Source organism: Falco peregrinus, chromosome 5, assembly GCF_023634155.1.
Source record: "Falco peregrinus isolate bFalPer1 chromosome 5, bFalPer1.pri, whole genome shotgun sequence".
NCBI lineage: Eukaryota > Metazoa > Chordata > Aves > Falconiformes > Falconidae > Falco > Falco peregrinus.
In genome coordinates, this window is record NC_073725.1 from 56,157,028 (window position 1) to 56,175,593 (window position 18,566).

The window sequence follows — 18,566 nt, forward strand, 5'->3', positions numbered from 1 at the left end:
CAGCTGCAGCAGCCCTTTGGAGAAATGTGTTCAACTTTCCTGTTCTATTTCTGCTGACATTCTCTGAATCTATTTCACTTGCTTAAATCTCATTTAAGAATCACACAAGGCAGGGTAGAAGGACAAAATAAAGGATGAAAGGAAGGAAAACAGAAAGGGCAAAAGAACAAAAGACTTGAATGCAAAACATGCAGAATAAACTACATAAATAATATATATTACTGTATGCTACATAATTTAAAAAGTCCTACCTTCTCTCATATCATCCAAAGTGACCATAATTCACCGCAAGTTAATGCATGATAAAGGTGACAAAGAAGCAGCGTTAAAGGCGTAAGAACTGAAAAACCTTTGTTCACAAAATGACTGCAGCAATGCACAGTGGTGCTAATGGACCACCACTGGAATGAAGGATCCAATGCTCTGAGGTAAAAGTTTAAAAAAAAATAGAAATCTAAGAAAATTTTTTTCTTGTAGGGCTCAAACACTCTCACATGACCCCTAGATAACTGGTGAACTTCAGAGACAAATTATTCTATCTTGACTCAACAGCAAAAGCAAGACTTAATGAGGAAGACTGCAACACAGGGTACCTCTGCCAGGAATGGAGGAAGCAGCAGCAACCAGCACGGTCCCAAAGACAAGTGGCAGAACATCTCCCACTTGACCTATCAAGGTACAGCCAAAGCATATAGCATAGCTAATCTCAAGCAGCATCCTATGGAAGTATACCAACCCTTAGAAGTGGTGTACTTAGAGGATCACCAACTAGAGCACGGTCTTGACACGTCTGAAGCCTTCCAGAAGCACTTCCACTTCAGTACTGAACACCAAAAAAGCTTTCCTACAGCCTTCTCATTTTGAGACTCCAGTTTTATGCCAGACATGGTCCTTTCTATCTCTGTCTCCCCCTTGCCATGGCTCAGCTGCTTGCATTCCTGGTGGCAAATTAACAGCTTGAAAAGGCTGCCAGTTTGATGCAATTTCATGTTCTTGACTACAGTATCCTCAGCAGCACTATTACGGAAATTTAACCTCTTGAGAAATAGATTAGATATCATTAATAGAATGAAACACAAATGTTCCCTATGACTTCCTGGAGAAAGCCTGTGTTGGGTCTACAACAGGAGATGTAATTTACAAGAATTGTTATCAAGAAAAAAGAAGTGCTATCTCATATCAACAATTTTATTTTTAAAAAATTATGTGCTTAAACAGCTAACACTAAACAGTTCCAGTAAAACTAAAAAAAAAAAACAAACCCTAAAAAAATTAAAAATCCTTTGGTTTTTATGCAAGTGAGTCAGGTTTCTCCTCTTCCCCTTCTCTTTGGCAGACGCAGTCCAAAAGCGGACATAGTTCCCTGATTTCTGCACAGCTGTAATAACCAGAGCCAGAATACTGCAGCAAGTCAGTGAGAATGAGGGATTCTCACAAGCAGGGACTCACCTTTGGGATTTGACAGTTTTCATCTCCAGCCAAGAACGTAGGAGCTCTGCTATCACAAGTCACTGAGATAATACGCTAAATTAGCTCATCTCCTGGGATACTCCCTCCCACCTGTTCAACAGCTCCAGGCCAAGCTCCATTCAGCCCACTGTTGAATCTGGGTACTGCAGAGGTATGTCACACTGCTCTTCAGTTCCTCTCCGTGGCTTTTATGGCACTGGGGTGCTGCAGTGGGGAGTCTGACGGTGCCAGCTAGTGGCACTGCAAATCAGGGCTTTCTGGTAACAAATCCGCAGCTCAGCCTGCTTCCGAACATAGACGCGTCATCTCCAACCTTGCTAAGAAAATGTAAAGGATTCAGTAGTGGCTCTTTGTGGTCTACAATACACCAGGGATAGTGTTGACAAATAAAAGGGTGAAGTCCCTTCCCTATCTCGACAGATGAAATTCATAACTTACAATACGTGCCTGAACCAGCCGCACACTGCAGCCTGTTTACAAGGTGAAGGAGTCCTGCACTCTTTGGACCCAATTTGTATTGCTCATGTGATGTAAGGAGGCTTTAGTGTCACAGAGAATCAGGATTATTCCAGTATTTCAGGTACAGCATGTTGAACTAAGACATTTGGCACCCAGGGATGATAATTTTCTAGACAGCACTCAGGTAAGCAGAGCAGATCTCAAATGATTTTAAGTCACACCTCACAGAAACAAACAAACAAACCAACCATTTAAGAATATCTTCAGACACAGGAACATAGCTCACATTAAGTTACATTTATTTAACTGTATTCCCCCATCCCTACTAAAGACACGTGGGGTGCATCTAGTACTTTTGTTCAATTCAGAACTGCACTACTGACCAAATCTCCCAGTTGTTCCTATCCACCACGCTCTAACTCGTATTTTATAGTGGCTTCAGAGCACACAGACTAGTTTCCTTTTGGATGAAGCTAAATGAGAAGATGCTGTTCAACCACTAATGAACACTCACACCAGTCTGGAACTAGCTTGAAAAAATGCATATTTGGGAGCTCAATACCATCTCTCTCACTCTCATGGGGTGGGTCCACACTACTTCCCAATGTAAGCATACCCATATTTTTAAGTTTAATCTACTTTGGGAATGAGGTAACAGCATAGGACTTATCTCACGATGCTTGAGGATATTTATGACCTTCAAGGGAGACGTCAGGGCGCACAGGGGTTGACAACCCTTGCTGCAAGAATCCCAGAATTACCTGAATTATAAGTATGTATGGGAAGAACCTGCATAATGCACCTAAAGTGCACCCTTTTTTTCTTATTTGGATAAATTTACTCAAATAGAGGCACATTTCAGCATGGTATATTAGATACTCCAACTGTACTCACTCTTCAAGCTACTACAGGCTATTTCTGTGAAGTACAGAGTGGCAGGGGAACATTAGAAGCATGAAATATTAATCTTTCCATCATTTTATTCCTGAGTCTGGTCTAGGTTTTCCAAGTTAAATGTGTTCTGTCTCCACTTGAAGACACTTACTATTTGATATTCCACCTGTTCCGTAAAATTCAACATTGATTACCTTAATGACAACTAATAGGCAGAACTGTTCTATTGATCTGACTCCACTCCTCCATGGACCCCACTTCAATAAAAGGCAGCCCTCAAGCTATTTTTCCTTCTTACTTAATTTTTGATCTTTTGCATGGACCTGCATGCAAACAATGATTAACAACCTTGTCTAGGACATGATCTCGCTCCCTGCAAGTCCATGATAGTTCTATATACAGAAAAAGAAATGGGAAAAATCATTTATTCTGAGTGTTCAAGTACCAAATTAACCAATCAACTCTTTAAGTATATTTTATAAAAGGTGTTCTTTGAGAATCTGTGATTCTGTTATCCTTGATATGCTGACTCATTTTTAAAAATACTTAAACGTCTCATTTTAGCATTATGCCTATTACCACATTTTCATAAAAAAACTCAGCCTCCTCATTTTTATGTATGACTGTAGAGCTATTTGCATTCCCAGAGGCCATTAAAAGTAACAAGAACTGGGCTAAACTAAGATAACAAATTTACAGGCTTGTGTTAAAACACAAGGATCTTCAGTCAAAGTAAATTACTAAAGCACATTGACCCAGCACTTGACCTGTTGTTGCTATTTTCTTCTCCTTTTTTTTTTTTTTTAATGGAAAAGTCGTTTTAATGGTATATTCACACATCCAGCTAACAATCCCCAAGACAGAGAACAAGATTCACTCGTCCTCTTGAGCCAGATCCCAAGTCTATTAGTGGTTGCTGCTTTTCTACAGACTTCTGAGCACGGGGTCCAGCTGAAAGCCAACTGTAATCACCGTACACTGCACGGCATCCAGCTCCAGCCATCTGAACAAGAAACCATAGCTGTGTCAAAAGCACCTACGCCTACAGAGGCAACCACATTCAACTTACATCTTGATCAAGCAATCACAACGTGACAGTAAGAGACAGTATTACATATCACTTACAGAATGTTTTCTGCACATGATGCCCAAAAGACTTAAAGTTCAGACCCAGGAAACAGATAAGCAAGGAGATAAATGATTAAAATTCTGAATAATTTAACTGGCGTGGAGGTGAGCAACATTGCTTATCAGAAGGAAACTGTATTGAAAAATTTTTAATTAACAAAGGGAAGAAAGAGATGTTAATTACCTGGCTTCAAGCAGGTAAGGCAGTGCATTGCTTATCTCCATGTCCCAATCATTTTCTAATTATTATAATTTTTGCAAATCTCAAGACAGAACTTTATTTGCATATAGGCACATGGGTCTGAATTAGATTTTTAAATTTATGCCTACAAAGCTTCTGCAGACGTTTTCAAACTTTCCCCGCTCTGTTCCTGCAGTATCTTTTTGTGCCCAGCACCTGTTTGGGTTAGCATGGAAGGACACAGCATAGACTTAAGCCAACTGTGTCACTTGCATGTGTCTGGATGCAGGGAATGCCACAGCAAGGAATACTGAAAAAGGATGGTCACAATCTCTTATGACAGCAGCCGCTGCTTCTGAGAAAAAACTCAGTCCCTCTAAAGACAGACTAGCACTTTGCCTTCAATATTCTCCCAGCTACAATTTTCAGTTTCTTGATCAGTTTTAAGCAAGAAAAAAAAATATCTCAGGAATTCTTGTTATGCTCAAGCCTGGAAATAGAATTTCAGCTGGAAGTAGAATTTGGATAGAACCCTTTTTCAGTTATGAACTGTTTGAAATAAAATAAGGCTTTAGATCTGGTTTTGGTGTTGGAAGATAAAAGTGCACTCAAATCAATGGACACAGATTGGATTCAACCCCCCAGTGCCAAGCCATTTGACTAATAATGTATTGTGAAAACAACCAACCAGAAATTATGGGAGTGAGCAAAGTTGCTTACAGACTCAAACGTTAATATTCATCGATATCATTGATATTTATATATGCTTGATATTTCTATTTCATGCTCACACTAGAGCAGAGCTGAGAGAGCATGTACTTTCAGAATATTTAGGCATACCATATGGGTATAATTGCAACTCAATCAGTCACAGAATATATTCAATCAAGACTGTATAATACCAAAGACCTATTTTGGGCATTTTATACTTCATATGTGAAGAGCGAAGTAGCAAAGACACGGCATACCACTAGCAAAATGGCATTAGGCAGGTAACACTACCTGAAACAAAACCACTGCTCCTTTATAAAAGGCAGCTGACTTACACTTCTTGACTTACAACCCCCGACACTTTTACACAGCTTTACGGAGGAGGAGGGGACAGCCCCACAGCTCTCTTTGTTCAGAAACGGCACTTACACACCCCTGCCTCCCAGAAACACAGCGAGACTGATTTTAATCTGCAGCAAACAGTGACAAAAATGCACATTCTAAAAGCAACAGACAGAGAAGCCTGACAGATGTAAGGTTAGATGAAGACACAGTTTCTTTACTCTCAGTATGAAAGTTGTTTTCTTGTTTTCACTGAACCATTGAGCCTCTTTTGGCCATTAGTAAAATGTCACCCAGAAAACGCTGATCATATGATGCTACTTGTGGTGCCTCATGTCTTTCCATGCTTTTCCCTTCCCCAGTTCTCTAAAATAAAGCACAAAGAAAAAAAAAAAAGAAAAAAGATAAAAAGAAAAAAAAAGAAAAACAACGTGCGAGGCACTCAGCCTATCAAGCCAGGAAGAACTAATTTAAGAATTAATTTGTGCCCTGAGAGATCTGTTTAAATTATCCTCCTGTGTTGTCCTAACCGAAGATTAAAGCGGTGAACTTCCAATGTCTTAAGGAGACGACGAAAATTGAAGAACTGGAGCGTACGGGCTCCGCCGCGGTCCCCCCAGGCACGGGGCCGAGCACAGGGAGGGCAAGCGGGTGCCGGTGAGGATGGAGCTGCTGATCTGCCGGTGCACCAGGAGCCCAGGAACCTTTGGCGTCCTCAGATGGAGCTCAGAGATCGTACCCAGACTTTCCCTTATGCCATCACTTCCTACTATGCCTATCCTTTACAGCTGATGATCTGTCCTCTTTTTCTGCCACCCGCTGCTTTTTTTTGACAGGGAAAGTTTTGACTTCATCCTGTCCTGGTAAGTGCAGTCAGACAGAAATACCCTCTAGAAAACTGGCATGACAGGGGAAATTAAGTCTTTAACTTTCTGCCTCTACAGAAACACATAAAGCAGCTACCAAGAGAAATAAATGAGTCAAGTTCAGATATGGTGTAAGCACTGCAATTTTCCCCAAAGTCAACGGGAGTTATACCTACTTACAGCTGCTTTTTGCCCCCCTCCTGCCCCCCCCATCACTTGCACACGCACAGCCTAAGCACACGCTATACTCTGAAGTGTCCCTCTAAGAAAATGACAGATAAAAAAAAAAAAATAAAAATCCCTGAAAGTGCACAACAAAGAAGCTAAACCCCACTTTTGCAGTTTTACATCCATCTGCAGAGGGGCTGTTAAAAAGCCTTACCCCCTTCCTCCAGCAAGAAGGGGCCTCCGTCCCAGCATCCTGCCCCACACACACACGTAAGGAACAAGTTACAGAACAAACCTCTATAGCCTTCAGCAAGAGGTACAGGCTGTTAAAAATAGCACAGTTTCAGCTTCCCCCTGCCAGCCTCCACAACACCGAGAAAGCAGACCTTGAACCCAGCCACACAGTACTTTCCTCCTGCCACTGGCTGGTGACTCAGTTGACAATTTTAGGAATGCACACCAAGAAGATTCAAGGAAAAAAAAAAAATCATACAAGAAACATAGAGCTATACAATGCAAATCTGTATTTGTTTGAAATTGAGGAAAATAAGCATTACCTGTTCTTGTTGTTGGGCTTGTTTCCCTGATGCATTTTGCTCCTTGGCTGTAGTCATGCTCACCTATTTGTGCCCACTGCAGTGGCAAACAGGATTTTACAGTGTGTGTGTGTGTGTGTGTGTGTGTAAGCTTGTCCGTGTGTTTTCAGACATACACGCGCACACACACACACAAAGACTACAGGGATAAGGATGAGTAACTAGTCCATCACTTAATCACCAGCTGAGAAATTTCCCACCCCCACAAAAAGAAATAAATAAAAATGCAATGTAAAAAAGCACTAGTCTAGCTGTCTTCCCCCTTGAGCCTCTAAAATAAAAGCAGAAGCAGGAGCAGAGAGAAGGATGCTGTGGGGGCTTCTTCAATTAGCAACAGCCTCTGCAATCGTCACAGAAACAATGATAACTGCTTGGCAACCAGCAACTGGCAGCTCGGAGCGGGAGGCAGCGATGTGGTCCTCCTCGCTCCCCACCTCCACGGCGGCAGCCCGCGCGTTGCGCATGCACCGGCCGCCTCGTAGCACAATGTGCTGCTCGCTGGCGATGTGCAGAGCTGGAGCTCGGCAGTCATCTCCCCTCCTGCAGCTGTGGGAAAGGGACCGCAGGAACCCTGTGCTCGGGAATTAAATCCTGCCTTCCCTGCGTTGCTAGCGACGGGAATCCCGTGGATGCGGAGTTTCTGGCAGACACGCACTTGTCTTCTCCCAACTCGCAGAGGTTTCAGTGCCCAGGCAGTTCCCGGCTATGACGGGAAGCTGTGCCAAGGGCAGCCTCTGCCCCGCGGTCAGGGCAGTCCTGGAGGATGCAGCGTGCGCTCCCAGGGCAGTCCTGGAGGATGCAGCGTGCGCTCCCAGGGAAGCAGGTGCCCAACGATGTGACACAGAAAGCACCAGCACTCCCCAGCGAGCTGCTTGCCTCGCAGCCAAAGGGTGACATGTTCACCAAAGTAAACATGCCCCCAGACTCCCCCGGCCCCGTCCATGTCCCTGACGTGACGGGGGTCCCTTTGTGGTTGTGATACCGTGGCTGCCTCCTGTGCACTTGCAGCTGCCATGTAGGTCACGTTGCAGGGTGACACACCAGCGTGTGCTGCCTGCTCCACTCCATGCTGCTGTAGCTCCCTGCAGACTCCCTGTCATAATGGAGATCTCTCCAACACGATGGGGCTGTAAAACAAGCCTTCCTAGCCTGCTCGCCCACCTTGCTGGTGGCATGGGGTGACACGGGGTGTGCCTGAGCATGAGGCATAAAGCGAGAACCACTCTCCAGTAACCCTCAGGGGACCTCACATAGTTGGGCAAAACTTCGAGCAGCGCGCAGGCTGTTCAGTATTTGCTCAGGACTGATGCAAGCCCTCACTCACCTCAACATCAGGCAACATCTACCTGCCACGTTGGTGCTTTTCGCCTCCTCACCCCCTCCCCAGTGTACTGGGCTGGATCAAGCCCGGAGCTTGCCCCTGTGCTGTAGTGCTGTATAAAGCTAAATGTTTTCTCACTCATGTGATATTGGGCTCTCTACTGAGTCTGCGGATAACCAGCTAGGGAAAGGGAACATCAGAGCATTTTTCTGACAAGGAAGTGATTATGCTCCATTTGATCCTCAATTTTACAGCACAGATTAATTATACAAGGTCACATTCACCAGGAACACAACTCAACTCTGCTAGAGGTAACCTCTCCTTTATACCTGGGATAAATTTGACCCTTGGTTCATGGACACGATCAATGGCAGGCCAAGCTTTCCTACAGATTACCTACTAGGTACTACTCACACCTCCTAAGCGTTTCTGCATTTTCACCATTACATCAGTTCACAGAAACTACAACATACAAGATCTGCAACACAGAATTGTGCTGGTAGGAAACTCAACAACCTTGCCTGGTCCCAGGCGCCAGGATCCAGGCAACAGCTCATTAAAAAAAAGTGAATAGCACCTTTCTAACAAGAAGCAATAATTTACATTTAAATTTAACAGCCTGTATCAACCTCTTGCTGGGTTATACTACGACATAGTCCTAGCTTACATTGCAATTTCATCTCTTTAGTCCCAATAGTTTTAGCTCCAATATTTTGTATATGTTTATAGTGAGGTTATTCTTGCTCATACATTTTTCCCCAGCCATCAGAGCAGAATTGCTTTCAAGGTCTTATATAAGTGGATCAGTTTGAATTTTCCAATTGGCTTGGTCTATTTTTCTACCTGTTGTGGGTAGTAATGAAGGTTTGCTTTAATCCACACCTTTGCTGTTTTTCTTTCCAAGAGGAATTCAAACAAAATAAAACTGTATCTTGTGGGTTTTATACTTCCTTACAGTATATCCTGGAAATTTCTGCAAAACAGAACCCTTTCAGAACACAAACCATACACTGTGTCCCTGACCCCTCAGTAGGTGGGCAATCACCGGACTTCACTATTATTGAAAATAAATATATTTGTACCTGTCTATTTACTCTCACATGCTCTCTCCATGTGTATTCAGTTCTTTCACAGTTAACAATTTAAGACACACAGTTTTCACTAGTTTTCAGGAAATGGCCACTTTTCCTTACAATGTAGATTTTTCTCACTAAGCTTGTTGTTGGACACATAAGAAGTTGATTGTGCTAACTAGTCCTGCAGTTAGTTATGCAAACACCTATGGCTTAGCCTCATTACACAGGTGCATTACTGTTCTCGTTGCACCTGCCAACATTTTGGCACAGCTACCCCAGTGTTATTGAAATGCCTTGATCTCTCTGCCTGGCAGTACCTCTCTGTCACACCTGACCTGTGCAGGGGGTTTCATCCCCTCAGATAGCCCTAAGTGGCTGCTCACTGCCAGGAAGACATGTAAGCAAGGGATGGTCATGTTTTCCAGCTCTCTGCCACCATCCTTCCTTGATCAAAGGGGTTCAGAGGTTACCAAGCATCTCCTGGGGAGATGCTAGAGGAAGAAGCAGTGGCCATTGCCGTACCAGAAATAGTCATTACTAACCAACACAGAATAATCTGCTCGCATATTAGCAGGGCTGAGGCCATCCATCCTGACCTCTGTACTGTTTTAGGGTACCAACTTTACTGCTTAGCTGAGTCATTGCTTATGAAAGATTAATACATCCATATCACAGGACAATAATCAGTTATCTACCAACCCTAGCAGCTGCCCAGGCAGAAGGATTTACACAGACAGTCCCATTTAGGGCATTGTAGGAAGCACTGGCAGATAAGAACCCTAGAAATATGACCTTCCCATCCATCCCACCCCACAACACCCCAGCTGATCACAGGAATATAGGGAACACATGTTTCCTCCCTGCCAGGTTTGAAGATGCATCAGGGTTCATCCCCTACCACCCATCATTTGCAACAGGTTTGTCTTCAAGAGCTGCCTGGCCTATGTGAAGGGTCTACCTCCAGGCTTGCTCCTTGTCATACGAGCTGCACGCCTGTCATGATCATCCTCCATTACTCCATGTAGTCCAAACCATACCACCACTGGGACAGCTCAGGAGCACTGCTATGAGCACAGACAGCTCTCCCTGTTAACCAAGATGCATGTTCAAAGTGCCAACTACAGCCATGTGAATGGCATCCCCACAGCTGACAGCAATTAGCTCCCCCAGCACCATGGCAGGACAGACAGTCATTTCCCTCCCATCGGGAGAGAAATCAGTGACAGGTGAAAGGAACTGTTCCCAGCTTCTCAACTCATCTTCACCCAGAGTGCTTGTTTCAACAAAATCATGCAGTGCTGCAGTAAGATAAATTTTAATTACCTTGTAACAAATTAGTCACACATGTCCTAGAGCCTTTCCTGTTAGAAGGGAAGTGTTTCATTCTCCTGAGACTGGCAGGAACAGGATTGTGGTCTGGAATCATTCTCAAAACACTAATTGCAGTTATTGGAGAGCATCTCTACCACCAGCACAAAGCTCCCTCACTCTCAAAGATCATTGCAAACCTTGCACGTTGCAAATGGAAAATGATGCTGCAATGGCTCTGGAAGATTAGGTGGATTAAAAACTTCAAAAGTCATTGCCATGAAGACCTATGAACTCTTAGGAACTAAAGCACAACAACCATTGTTTATGAGCACATATTACCACAACGCATGCCAGGGAAAGAAGCGGTTATTGCTCCCAACGTTTTAAAGTTGATCAGTGTGCTAAGACCATCCTTGATTCCACCCCTTCAGGTAGATAGAGGTCTCTGCTGTCTGCGGATGCAGGGCAGTCCCTTCATGGGAAGCAGCAGTGGGCTCTCAGAAGTCAGTGCGAAGCATTCACATCCCCTCTGCCAGATCCAACGGCAGGCTGTGCTCACAGGGATCCCTCCAGCTGCACGCATCTGTTCAAGGGAGTATAGACTATGCAAGGGCAGTAATTAGTCTGCAGCAGCAGTGGGTATAGTTATTGGATGCAGAACCCTTCTGCTCCTTTGAAACCTGGGGTTCTGGCTCTGCCACACTGGGCTATTTAGTCCCCCTTCATTACCACATCAAGGAAGTTGAAACCAGTGGGCAGACTGGGTAGAAATGAATTCTACTTCATTAACTCTACCTTTGCAGAGTCTGCTGATGTTCTCCCTTCTCCAGGTAAAGGGCAGCTACATATCTGAAATTTTAATGGGTCTAACCCATTAGTAACTGGGATGTGGTAATGTGCTACCTCCAGCAGAACACACCACACAATCTCTGCTTGTACAGCCAGTCCCTCGGAGCTTCACACTCCCTACAGTTCCCATTGGTTTGGCTGGTTTGCTGCATTCAGGGAGGACACATGGCCCAGGAAAGCATGTACTCTGGCAAGCTATGACAGCTGAAAAACCTGCTTACAGGTAGGTTACAAAGGAAAAGTCCTAAGGACATCAGGTTTTTTAGGATGCAGCGTTATGGAGGTAGTAGATGTTAGTAAGGTAACTCAGGAAGAGTTATGATCCCGTGCTGTCTCTGCCAGCACAGACATCCACTATAAGAAAGGTGAGATGAGCCTGTAAAAACGTTGTAGCCATGGATTTCAGCATTCAGTCATTTGAAAGGTGACTGACGTAGCTTGGATCAAACAGGCCCACAGGATGCAAGGGCAACAGTGCTTGGTATACGCTGGGCTGCTTTCCAAGATGGAGACAGCAGGGTGGGCACACAAGGCTGGCAGCTCCTGGCAGCTCCTCTAGCAACTATCTGAGAAAAAGGTCTACCTGACCCATGCTATTCTAAGAAGAGTGGCATACTTCCCAAAAGTTAAATCCATTTAATCTCCAAGTCTGATTTAATACATTTGCAACTGCCCTATAGCCCCACCATTCCAGCTTTCCTAGAGAATTTTGAAGAGGAACAGGAGGGAACTGTACAAAGCAGGCTGTCCACAGCACCATCATGGTCCTTCAGATGTGCCAAGGCATGCCGGTGAACAATTCGCTCTCCTGAGTCCCTGTGCCAACATCTCATCCACACAAAAAGCAATGGCAAATCTCTTCTTCATGCTGCACCTCTATGGCCCAGATGCCACAAGTCAGAGGGATCTGTGCTCCTCCACTGCAGATCCTTCTAGAGGTCAAGCGCTCCTCATATAGGAGATGCCAGAGCAGAACAGATTGCTGTAAAACCACGAGGGCTGCATGCTTAAAAACTCTCATTACAGGAGTTTATGCTTTTAGATGCTGCAGAGGCAGCCAGACATCCTGGCTGTTCATTCTGGAGATTTCTGTTCTGTGTTCATCTGAATAAGCTTTGGAGAGGGAGAATTTAATTTTGTTTTGTTCTGAAAGCACGGTTTGTGCCCTGCCCTTCTCCAAGAATGTGACAACAGTAATATCACATTATTGCACAGCAATGACCCCAGTTGGAATTGGGAATTGGAAACACTTGGATGGTAGATCAGCTGACACCAGCCCTACTCCTACAGAGGCTGCAGAGCATCTCTGTTGCTTACACAGCATCCCCAGCACTGCTTCTCAACCTTGCTCCTATTAGAAGACCACAAGAACACTCATTGTTGTTCCAAATTAATCCCTATCTTTGGCAAGACTTCTCAGCTTGTCAAAGGGCATCACAGAAATAGTTTTATTATAAAGGGGGGAAAAGCTTTGGCCTTTAAGGATACGTATTAGCTAGCTTTATCTCGCACCAGCCCTGCTACTGTTGCCCCTCTCCAGCTGTCTCCAACATATTGGTTCTGCCCAGGGTTAGTCACGAGGGAATCTCTATGTCCAGACCAATTTTCAGAGGCTCCATTGAGGACCTCTGTGGCTTGGGGATCCACTCAGATGATTTTCCAGATTTCAAAGGTTCTGTGAACATGCTAGAGGCAATAATAGATTATGAATATAGTTACAGATAAAAATATAACACATTTCCATTGCCCATGACCAAGATCATTAAGAAAGCAATTTGGAGTGGTATTTTCATTTAACAGATCAAATCCAGTCTATTTAGTCAATGCTATTAATTAGTTATTTGCATGAATATCTGTTCCTACAGGGGATACACTTCAAAATATTCCTACAAGCTTGAGAACTGCTGTCTGAGACAGCAGGTACGTGCAGCAGAGGAAACAATGGGCATTGCAAGAATGACTTGTGGCTCTGCATAACTCTCTCATGGTGTAGCTGCTATTTGTGCATTACCGAAGCATCACTAAGTTGCTTTTTTTTTTTTTTTTCAACTTGAGCCTGAGAAGGTTGTTTAAAGTGATTATAAAAGTTTTATATGAAGCACTATATTCTGCCGCTTCCTGTTTCTTGCTGCTGTTTCAAGATCCAGGACCCCACAGCTCATGGTAAACAAATAAGACAGCCGTGGGATGCAAGCTGTGAAGTCTGCTCGCTCATGCGCAGCTAGAGATATTTTGCATAGCACTTTCCTGCCTAAATTGGAGCATGACTCTGGGGAACACAGCAGGTACTTGTGCCCTTCTCACTTCTGGATTATGTATCCACTTTGGTTTGCTTACCCTAAAGATCAAGCATGTGTACTCATAGTCAGACTTTCCTATTTAAGTGGATTATATATTTTCAAAAACATTACTTTAGATCCACTGTGGGGTTATTTTTTGAGGCAGCATATATATTTTAATACATCATTCCGGTCTCAAAGGCACATGATTAGCAGTGCAATAGTTCTTTGGCACTGTGTTATCCCTGCAAGGAACACGGACCATACCGTTGGCTTTTTTCTTCCCCTCTGCCTGTTCCTGCTGGTGTGACCTTGGCAGCTGTAATGCAACAGATGCCTCTTTCTCGCTTGTTTATCTGTGTGAGAGAGACTTCTGAGGCCCCAACTTCAGTGCCAGCTGTGAATCATCTCCAAATTGTTTTTTCAAAGTTTGCCTCTTCACAGTCTGGCTTAGTATTTCTGCTCCCTGCAATCTTAGGGATCAATCTTCACTGACATTTCCTCCCTTCTCTGATTATTTCTAGGTAGCTGAATTCCTTCCTCATTTTTAACTGTTGGAAGGATTTATTTCTTTGCTCCCTACTTCCCCCCTACTCCCACCCCTTTATTCAAATACAGTGTTTTACAGAATAGCCATAATACATATTTTGTAACTCAACTATCCAGGTCAGAAAATGTAAAAGAGAACACTAGTGATGAGAAAACAGAGATAACAAAACATACACACCCCCACACCCCCAATCACTGTCAAACACAGAATCCCACCTTCATAACAGCTGCAAACATGTGAGGCTATTTAGCAGCCTACTGCTTGGGAAAGGGAGAGCCTCATCTTCATTTTTAGCTGCAACAGTGATTTATAGGACAAATAAATGATCTGCATATAAGATGATGACTGGTTTAAATGTAAATGCTGTGAAAGACTTCTTATGTAAGCACATACAATTGCCTGAGAGATCCTCATACATAAAAGCCACAGCTGGAGCAAGTGGCTTTTTAAGCATTTGTTTTATGAAGTACACTTTTCATTGCAATGGTTGTTATTTTTCATTTACTTTTATATTAGCTTTAACCAAAAATAAAAAAAAAAAAGAAAAAAAGTACTTGAACTTATAACACGATCCATACACTTTCAATAGTGAGGTTATGCAAAATTCTGTCACTATTAAATAGGTACATATAATATACACTCATCTTAAAGCTGGCACATTTAGATGGAAGTTATACCACCACAACTGACGAGATCTCACAAGTGATGCAGGCATAAGGACCAAATGTCCTCAGTTTTGGAATGTATAACCTGACAGGTGGCTGCACTGGATCCTGTAGGCAGGGCAGGGCTGAGCCCAGCTTTACACAGTGCAGGGGATCTCCTTGGGACTGCTACCACCTCTAGCAAAGGGTGCGACCATGCGACCCTGATAAGCGGTGGTGAGCCACTGAACACCATGAGCCTCGTGATAACTTTCAAAAATGTCCCCAAGCAACAAACACCAAGAGGGGTGTCAGCTCTGCCACCTGCACTGGGATTTGCACTGGAGTTCACTGTCTCCGCAAAATGCTTACTGGAGTTGGGTGGCTTGTGGTGGTCACTGCCCTCAGTGACTGCTGAGTGACGTGATGGCTGCAAGCATTTGTATACTCGTGGTTTTTTTCTCAAGTGTTTCTAGATCACTTCAAGTGAGATTTGTTATGGTAAATACAGGTTGCTGCATTCTTACTAGCTCCATGGTAGATAAGCCTTTCCACCAGCCAAAATAGCCTTTTCAAGAGTCTGAATAATGAAAGCACTGCGGATGCTTGTCTTCTCTAAAAGAGGCACAAAGGGATTCAAGGCCCTTCCTGCCCGCTTCATTACTTTATTTTTGGAGAAGGCAACCCCAAAATATTTTCAGATTCCTGTACTCAAGTCTTTGAAGGTGTAAGGAAGAGGCAGAAAGCAACACTGAGGCATTATTCTACTTAACTAGCTGGATGAAACATATGGTGCACAGATACATGTCACTTTGCCCACTCTCTGTGCCTCAGCACCTCCTCAGCATCCACCTCTCTGGGCTGGGGTCTTCCACAGTCCATGGCCCAAAGCAGAGGACAGCTAAAACTTGCCACCAGTATTTTGAATGCCCTCTAGTGGAAATGCTATTTATGGAAAAGCCTACCCGGAATCCCTAACACAGAGGTAATGGTATGTGCCCATTAAAAAAGAGAAAGAAGGGGATAAACAGACTTCTTACTAGTACAGCCTCAATAGTCTGCTTTCCTTGCGATGAAGCAAACAGAAACCAGAACAATGACTTGCTCTAATTTTTAAAAATTGACCGGCAGTCTTGATATGCCACTTGGAGCACCTTTGAGAGGTTTTGTTTTCAGCGAATGAGAGGTGTTCTTCGAAAGCAGGCTAGCACTATGGCTTTGTTTTAGCTGCCTTAGTGGGGTACTCCTCTGTTGAATTGAAACCAGGTCCCCAACTCACCTGAAACCAGACAACACAATAAAGAAAGTGGAAAACTTACTGCATGATGTGCTAACATATAAAATACATAGCTGCCAGAATACAAACTTAAATAGCATAAGTAATTTAATTAACATAGCAGCAAGGTCCTGTTGCCATCCATTTATTTGATCTGCTTGTAACACAAAAGAATTGATGCCGAAGGGATGCATAAGAGTTCTATATCCTACACATCTTACTGAGATCTCCTGGAGAACATTAGGGATCTGAGCACACCATAAGACCTCTAAAAGGGGATAAGATATCCTTTACTTAGCATTATAAAGTTCATTAACTACAGAGACATAGCAGGTATTGAGCAAGGCCACCTTGGTCACTCAGGCAGAGATGGAGCAAGGGCAGCTTGCACAGCACCTGATGTGTGGCTAGCAGAGGCGGTGTGAAAGCCCTCACATCTCTACTTGAAATTACAAAGAGTGCCTCAACTTTTTCCCCACCTGTCAGTACTGGAAGTGAGAACAAGGCTTTAAAAGGCTGCAATTGCCAGCAGCACAAAAGCAACAACAGCAGAGGTGGGATGGCCAAAAGGTACAGGGAGCATAAAATTCTCTTGCCAGGGTTCAAGACTACTCCTGGTGTCTTTGCATCTGATATGTTTGTTCCTTTGAGGTCTAACAGCCAGGCAGAGGAAGGGTGAAGCAGTAGAGTGGCAGTGATCTGGGTACATGTAATTGCCCTGGATGTCTAAGTGCTGCTGTAGGGTCTCAGGAGTAGTGAGCAGCATTCAGTAAGGGACTGAAGACTGCTTAACACATAGTGACTCAATATGACTTTGGGACCGTCCCACTGCAATTTGCAGAGCTTCATTCTTGTTTGTGAAAATGAATAAAATACATTACAGCCACGCCAAAACATTGCACAGACGCTTACTGTGATATACTCAATCATACCTTCCACCACACAACCCAAATCAACAAACGCATCCTTTCTATAGCACTCACTATAATGAGTTTGTCTCCAGTAACAGCTTTCACCGTATTATTGTTTGATACCATATCTGTGACCTTTTCATTTTACCGTATTCTGAAGACAAAGAAGAAATAATGACACAAACATTTCAAAGTAGCCTACAGCTGAATAAATGAGCATGTGTCTGAATCATTCCATTAAAAAAAAAAAAAATAATATCTGTGATTTCCCTTAGTTTAGAAAATAGCACAAGGATGGGAATTTGAGATATCTGGAGACTAATAGATAGTGCCATAACATTGCTAAGCAACTCCTACAAATCCTAGGAGCTAAAAAAATAAAAAAGCTATGCGAGAATGTGTATTTTTCCGCCAAAACATGTGTCCCTTAGGAAACCAGGCGAGTATGAAATTTGAGCTTGAGTGTGATAAAGTACCAGACAGAACTATATGGCTGTCACACATAACTAATGCATGTCTCATATAACTCTCAAATTGCATGTAATTACATGGCAGTCCTGAGTTAACAGCTGGACTTGGTGATCGTAAAGGTCTTTTCCAACCTAAATGATACTATGATTCTATATGCAGTATGCCCATCATATAAAAAAATCACATCACGTGTACATCACCGATACAAGTGGCACGTGATTGTCTATACATGCTGTAGTACAACAGCAAAGAGACAAAAGCTGAGCCCACTCCTGCTTCCAGCTGTCAGCCAAGCTTTCTGTTACCCCAGCCTAGGGCCTAGTTACAAGAGATGCAGAAGGACCTAAACCCCATTGGCTAAATGTCAGCAGTAGGAGGCAACAGCCGATCGATACCATGTCCTCAGATGACGCTTTCCCTTAAACAACGAGTTCTGAAACGCCCCGGGGTCATCGCCCAGCTCTGCCTGTGAAGTATCTGCACTGCAGCGTGCTGCATTTGGAAAGCTTACAGAGCATCACCTTCCTCCATGAACTCACATTGGGAAAAAGTTGCAACACCCATCACTGCATGCTCTGCTGAGCAAATCAGACCGTATAAAACAAGAAGGGGCAGATTTTGTCACATCAGGGAACACTACCAGCCTGTTATTGCAAGTACTACCCAAAGACAGTCGTTTGGACATGTTTTCCAGGGATAATGAGGCAGCTTGGGGCTCATATTTATTCACGGAATCAACAGTCTTTTAATTTCTATTGTTCTCCTCTATAGATTGAGCTTCTGCTGGTGTGGGAAGTGGCTGCAGAATGGGATATTTAGAGGCTTAAGCCACAAGAGCCTGGAATACTGGAAATAGAGGTTGGCCAAGGCGGGGGGGGGGGGGGGGGGGGGGGGGAGCGGAAATCAATTCCATCCGCTTTATAAAGCAATCCAGAGCACTTCATAGTTGGTTAAACTACTTTTCACTTCGTGTTGTAGTTTGGTGATATCAGAACAAGCAACAACTACTCTGAAAGGATTAATACGAGGAGAAGGCATAATAGATTGATGGGAAAAGTATACA

The 18,566-nt window shown here is 43.6% G+C and overlaps 1 protein-coding gene across 4 annotated transcripts in view; it reads right to left on the reverse strand.

The window, feature by feature from the left end:
• The window catches only part of DPP6 (dipeptidyl peptidase like 6), a 572,063-nt gene that overhangs the window by 257,414 nt on the left and 296,083 nt on the right, over positions 1–18,566 (reverse strand). The window contains exon 1 of one of the 4 annotated variants that reach the window (XM_005242476.4): positions 6,777–7,207. The exons of the other annotated variants lie outside the window; for them this stretch is intronic. Within the exon in view, the coding sequence (XP_005242533.1) occupies positions 6,777–6,833 (57 nt within the window). The 5' untranslated portion in view covers positions 6,834–7,207. Of the gene's footprint in view, positions 1–6,776; positions 7,208–18,566 lie in introns of those variants that run through there. 4 annotated transcript variants of the gene reach the window in all.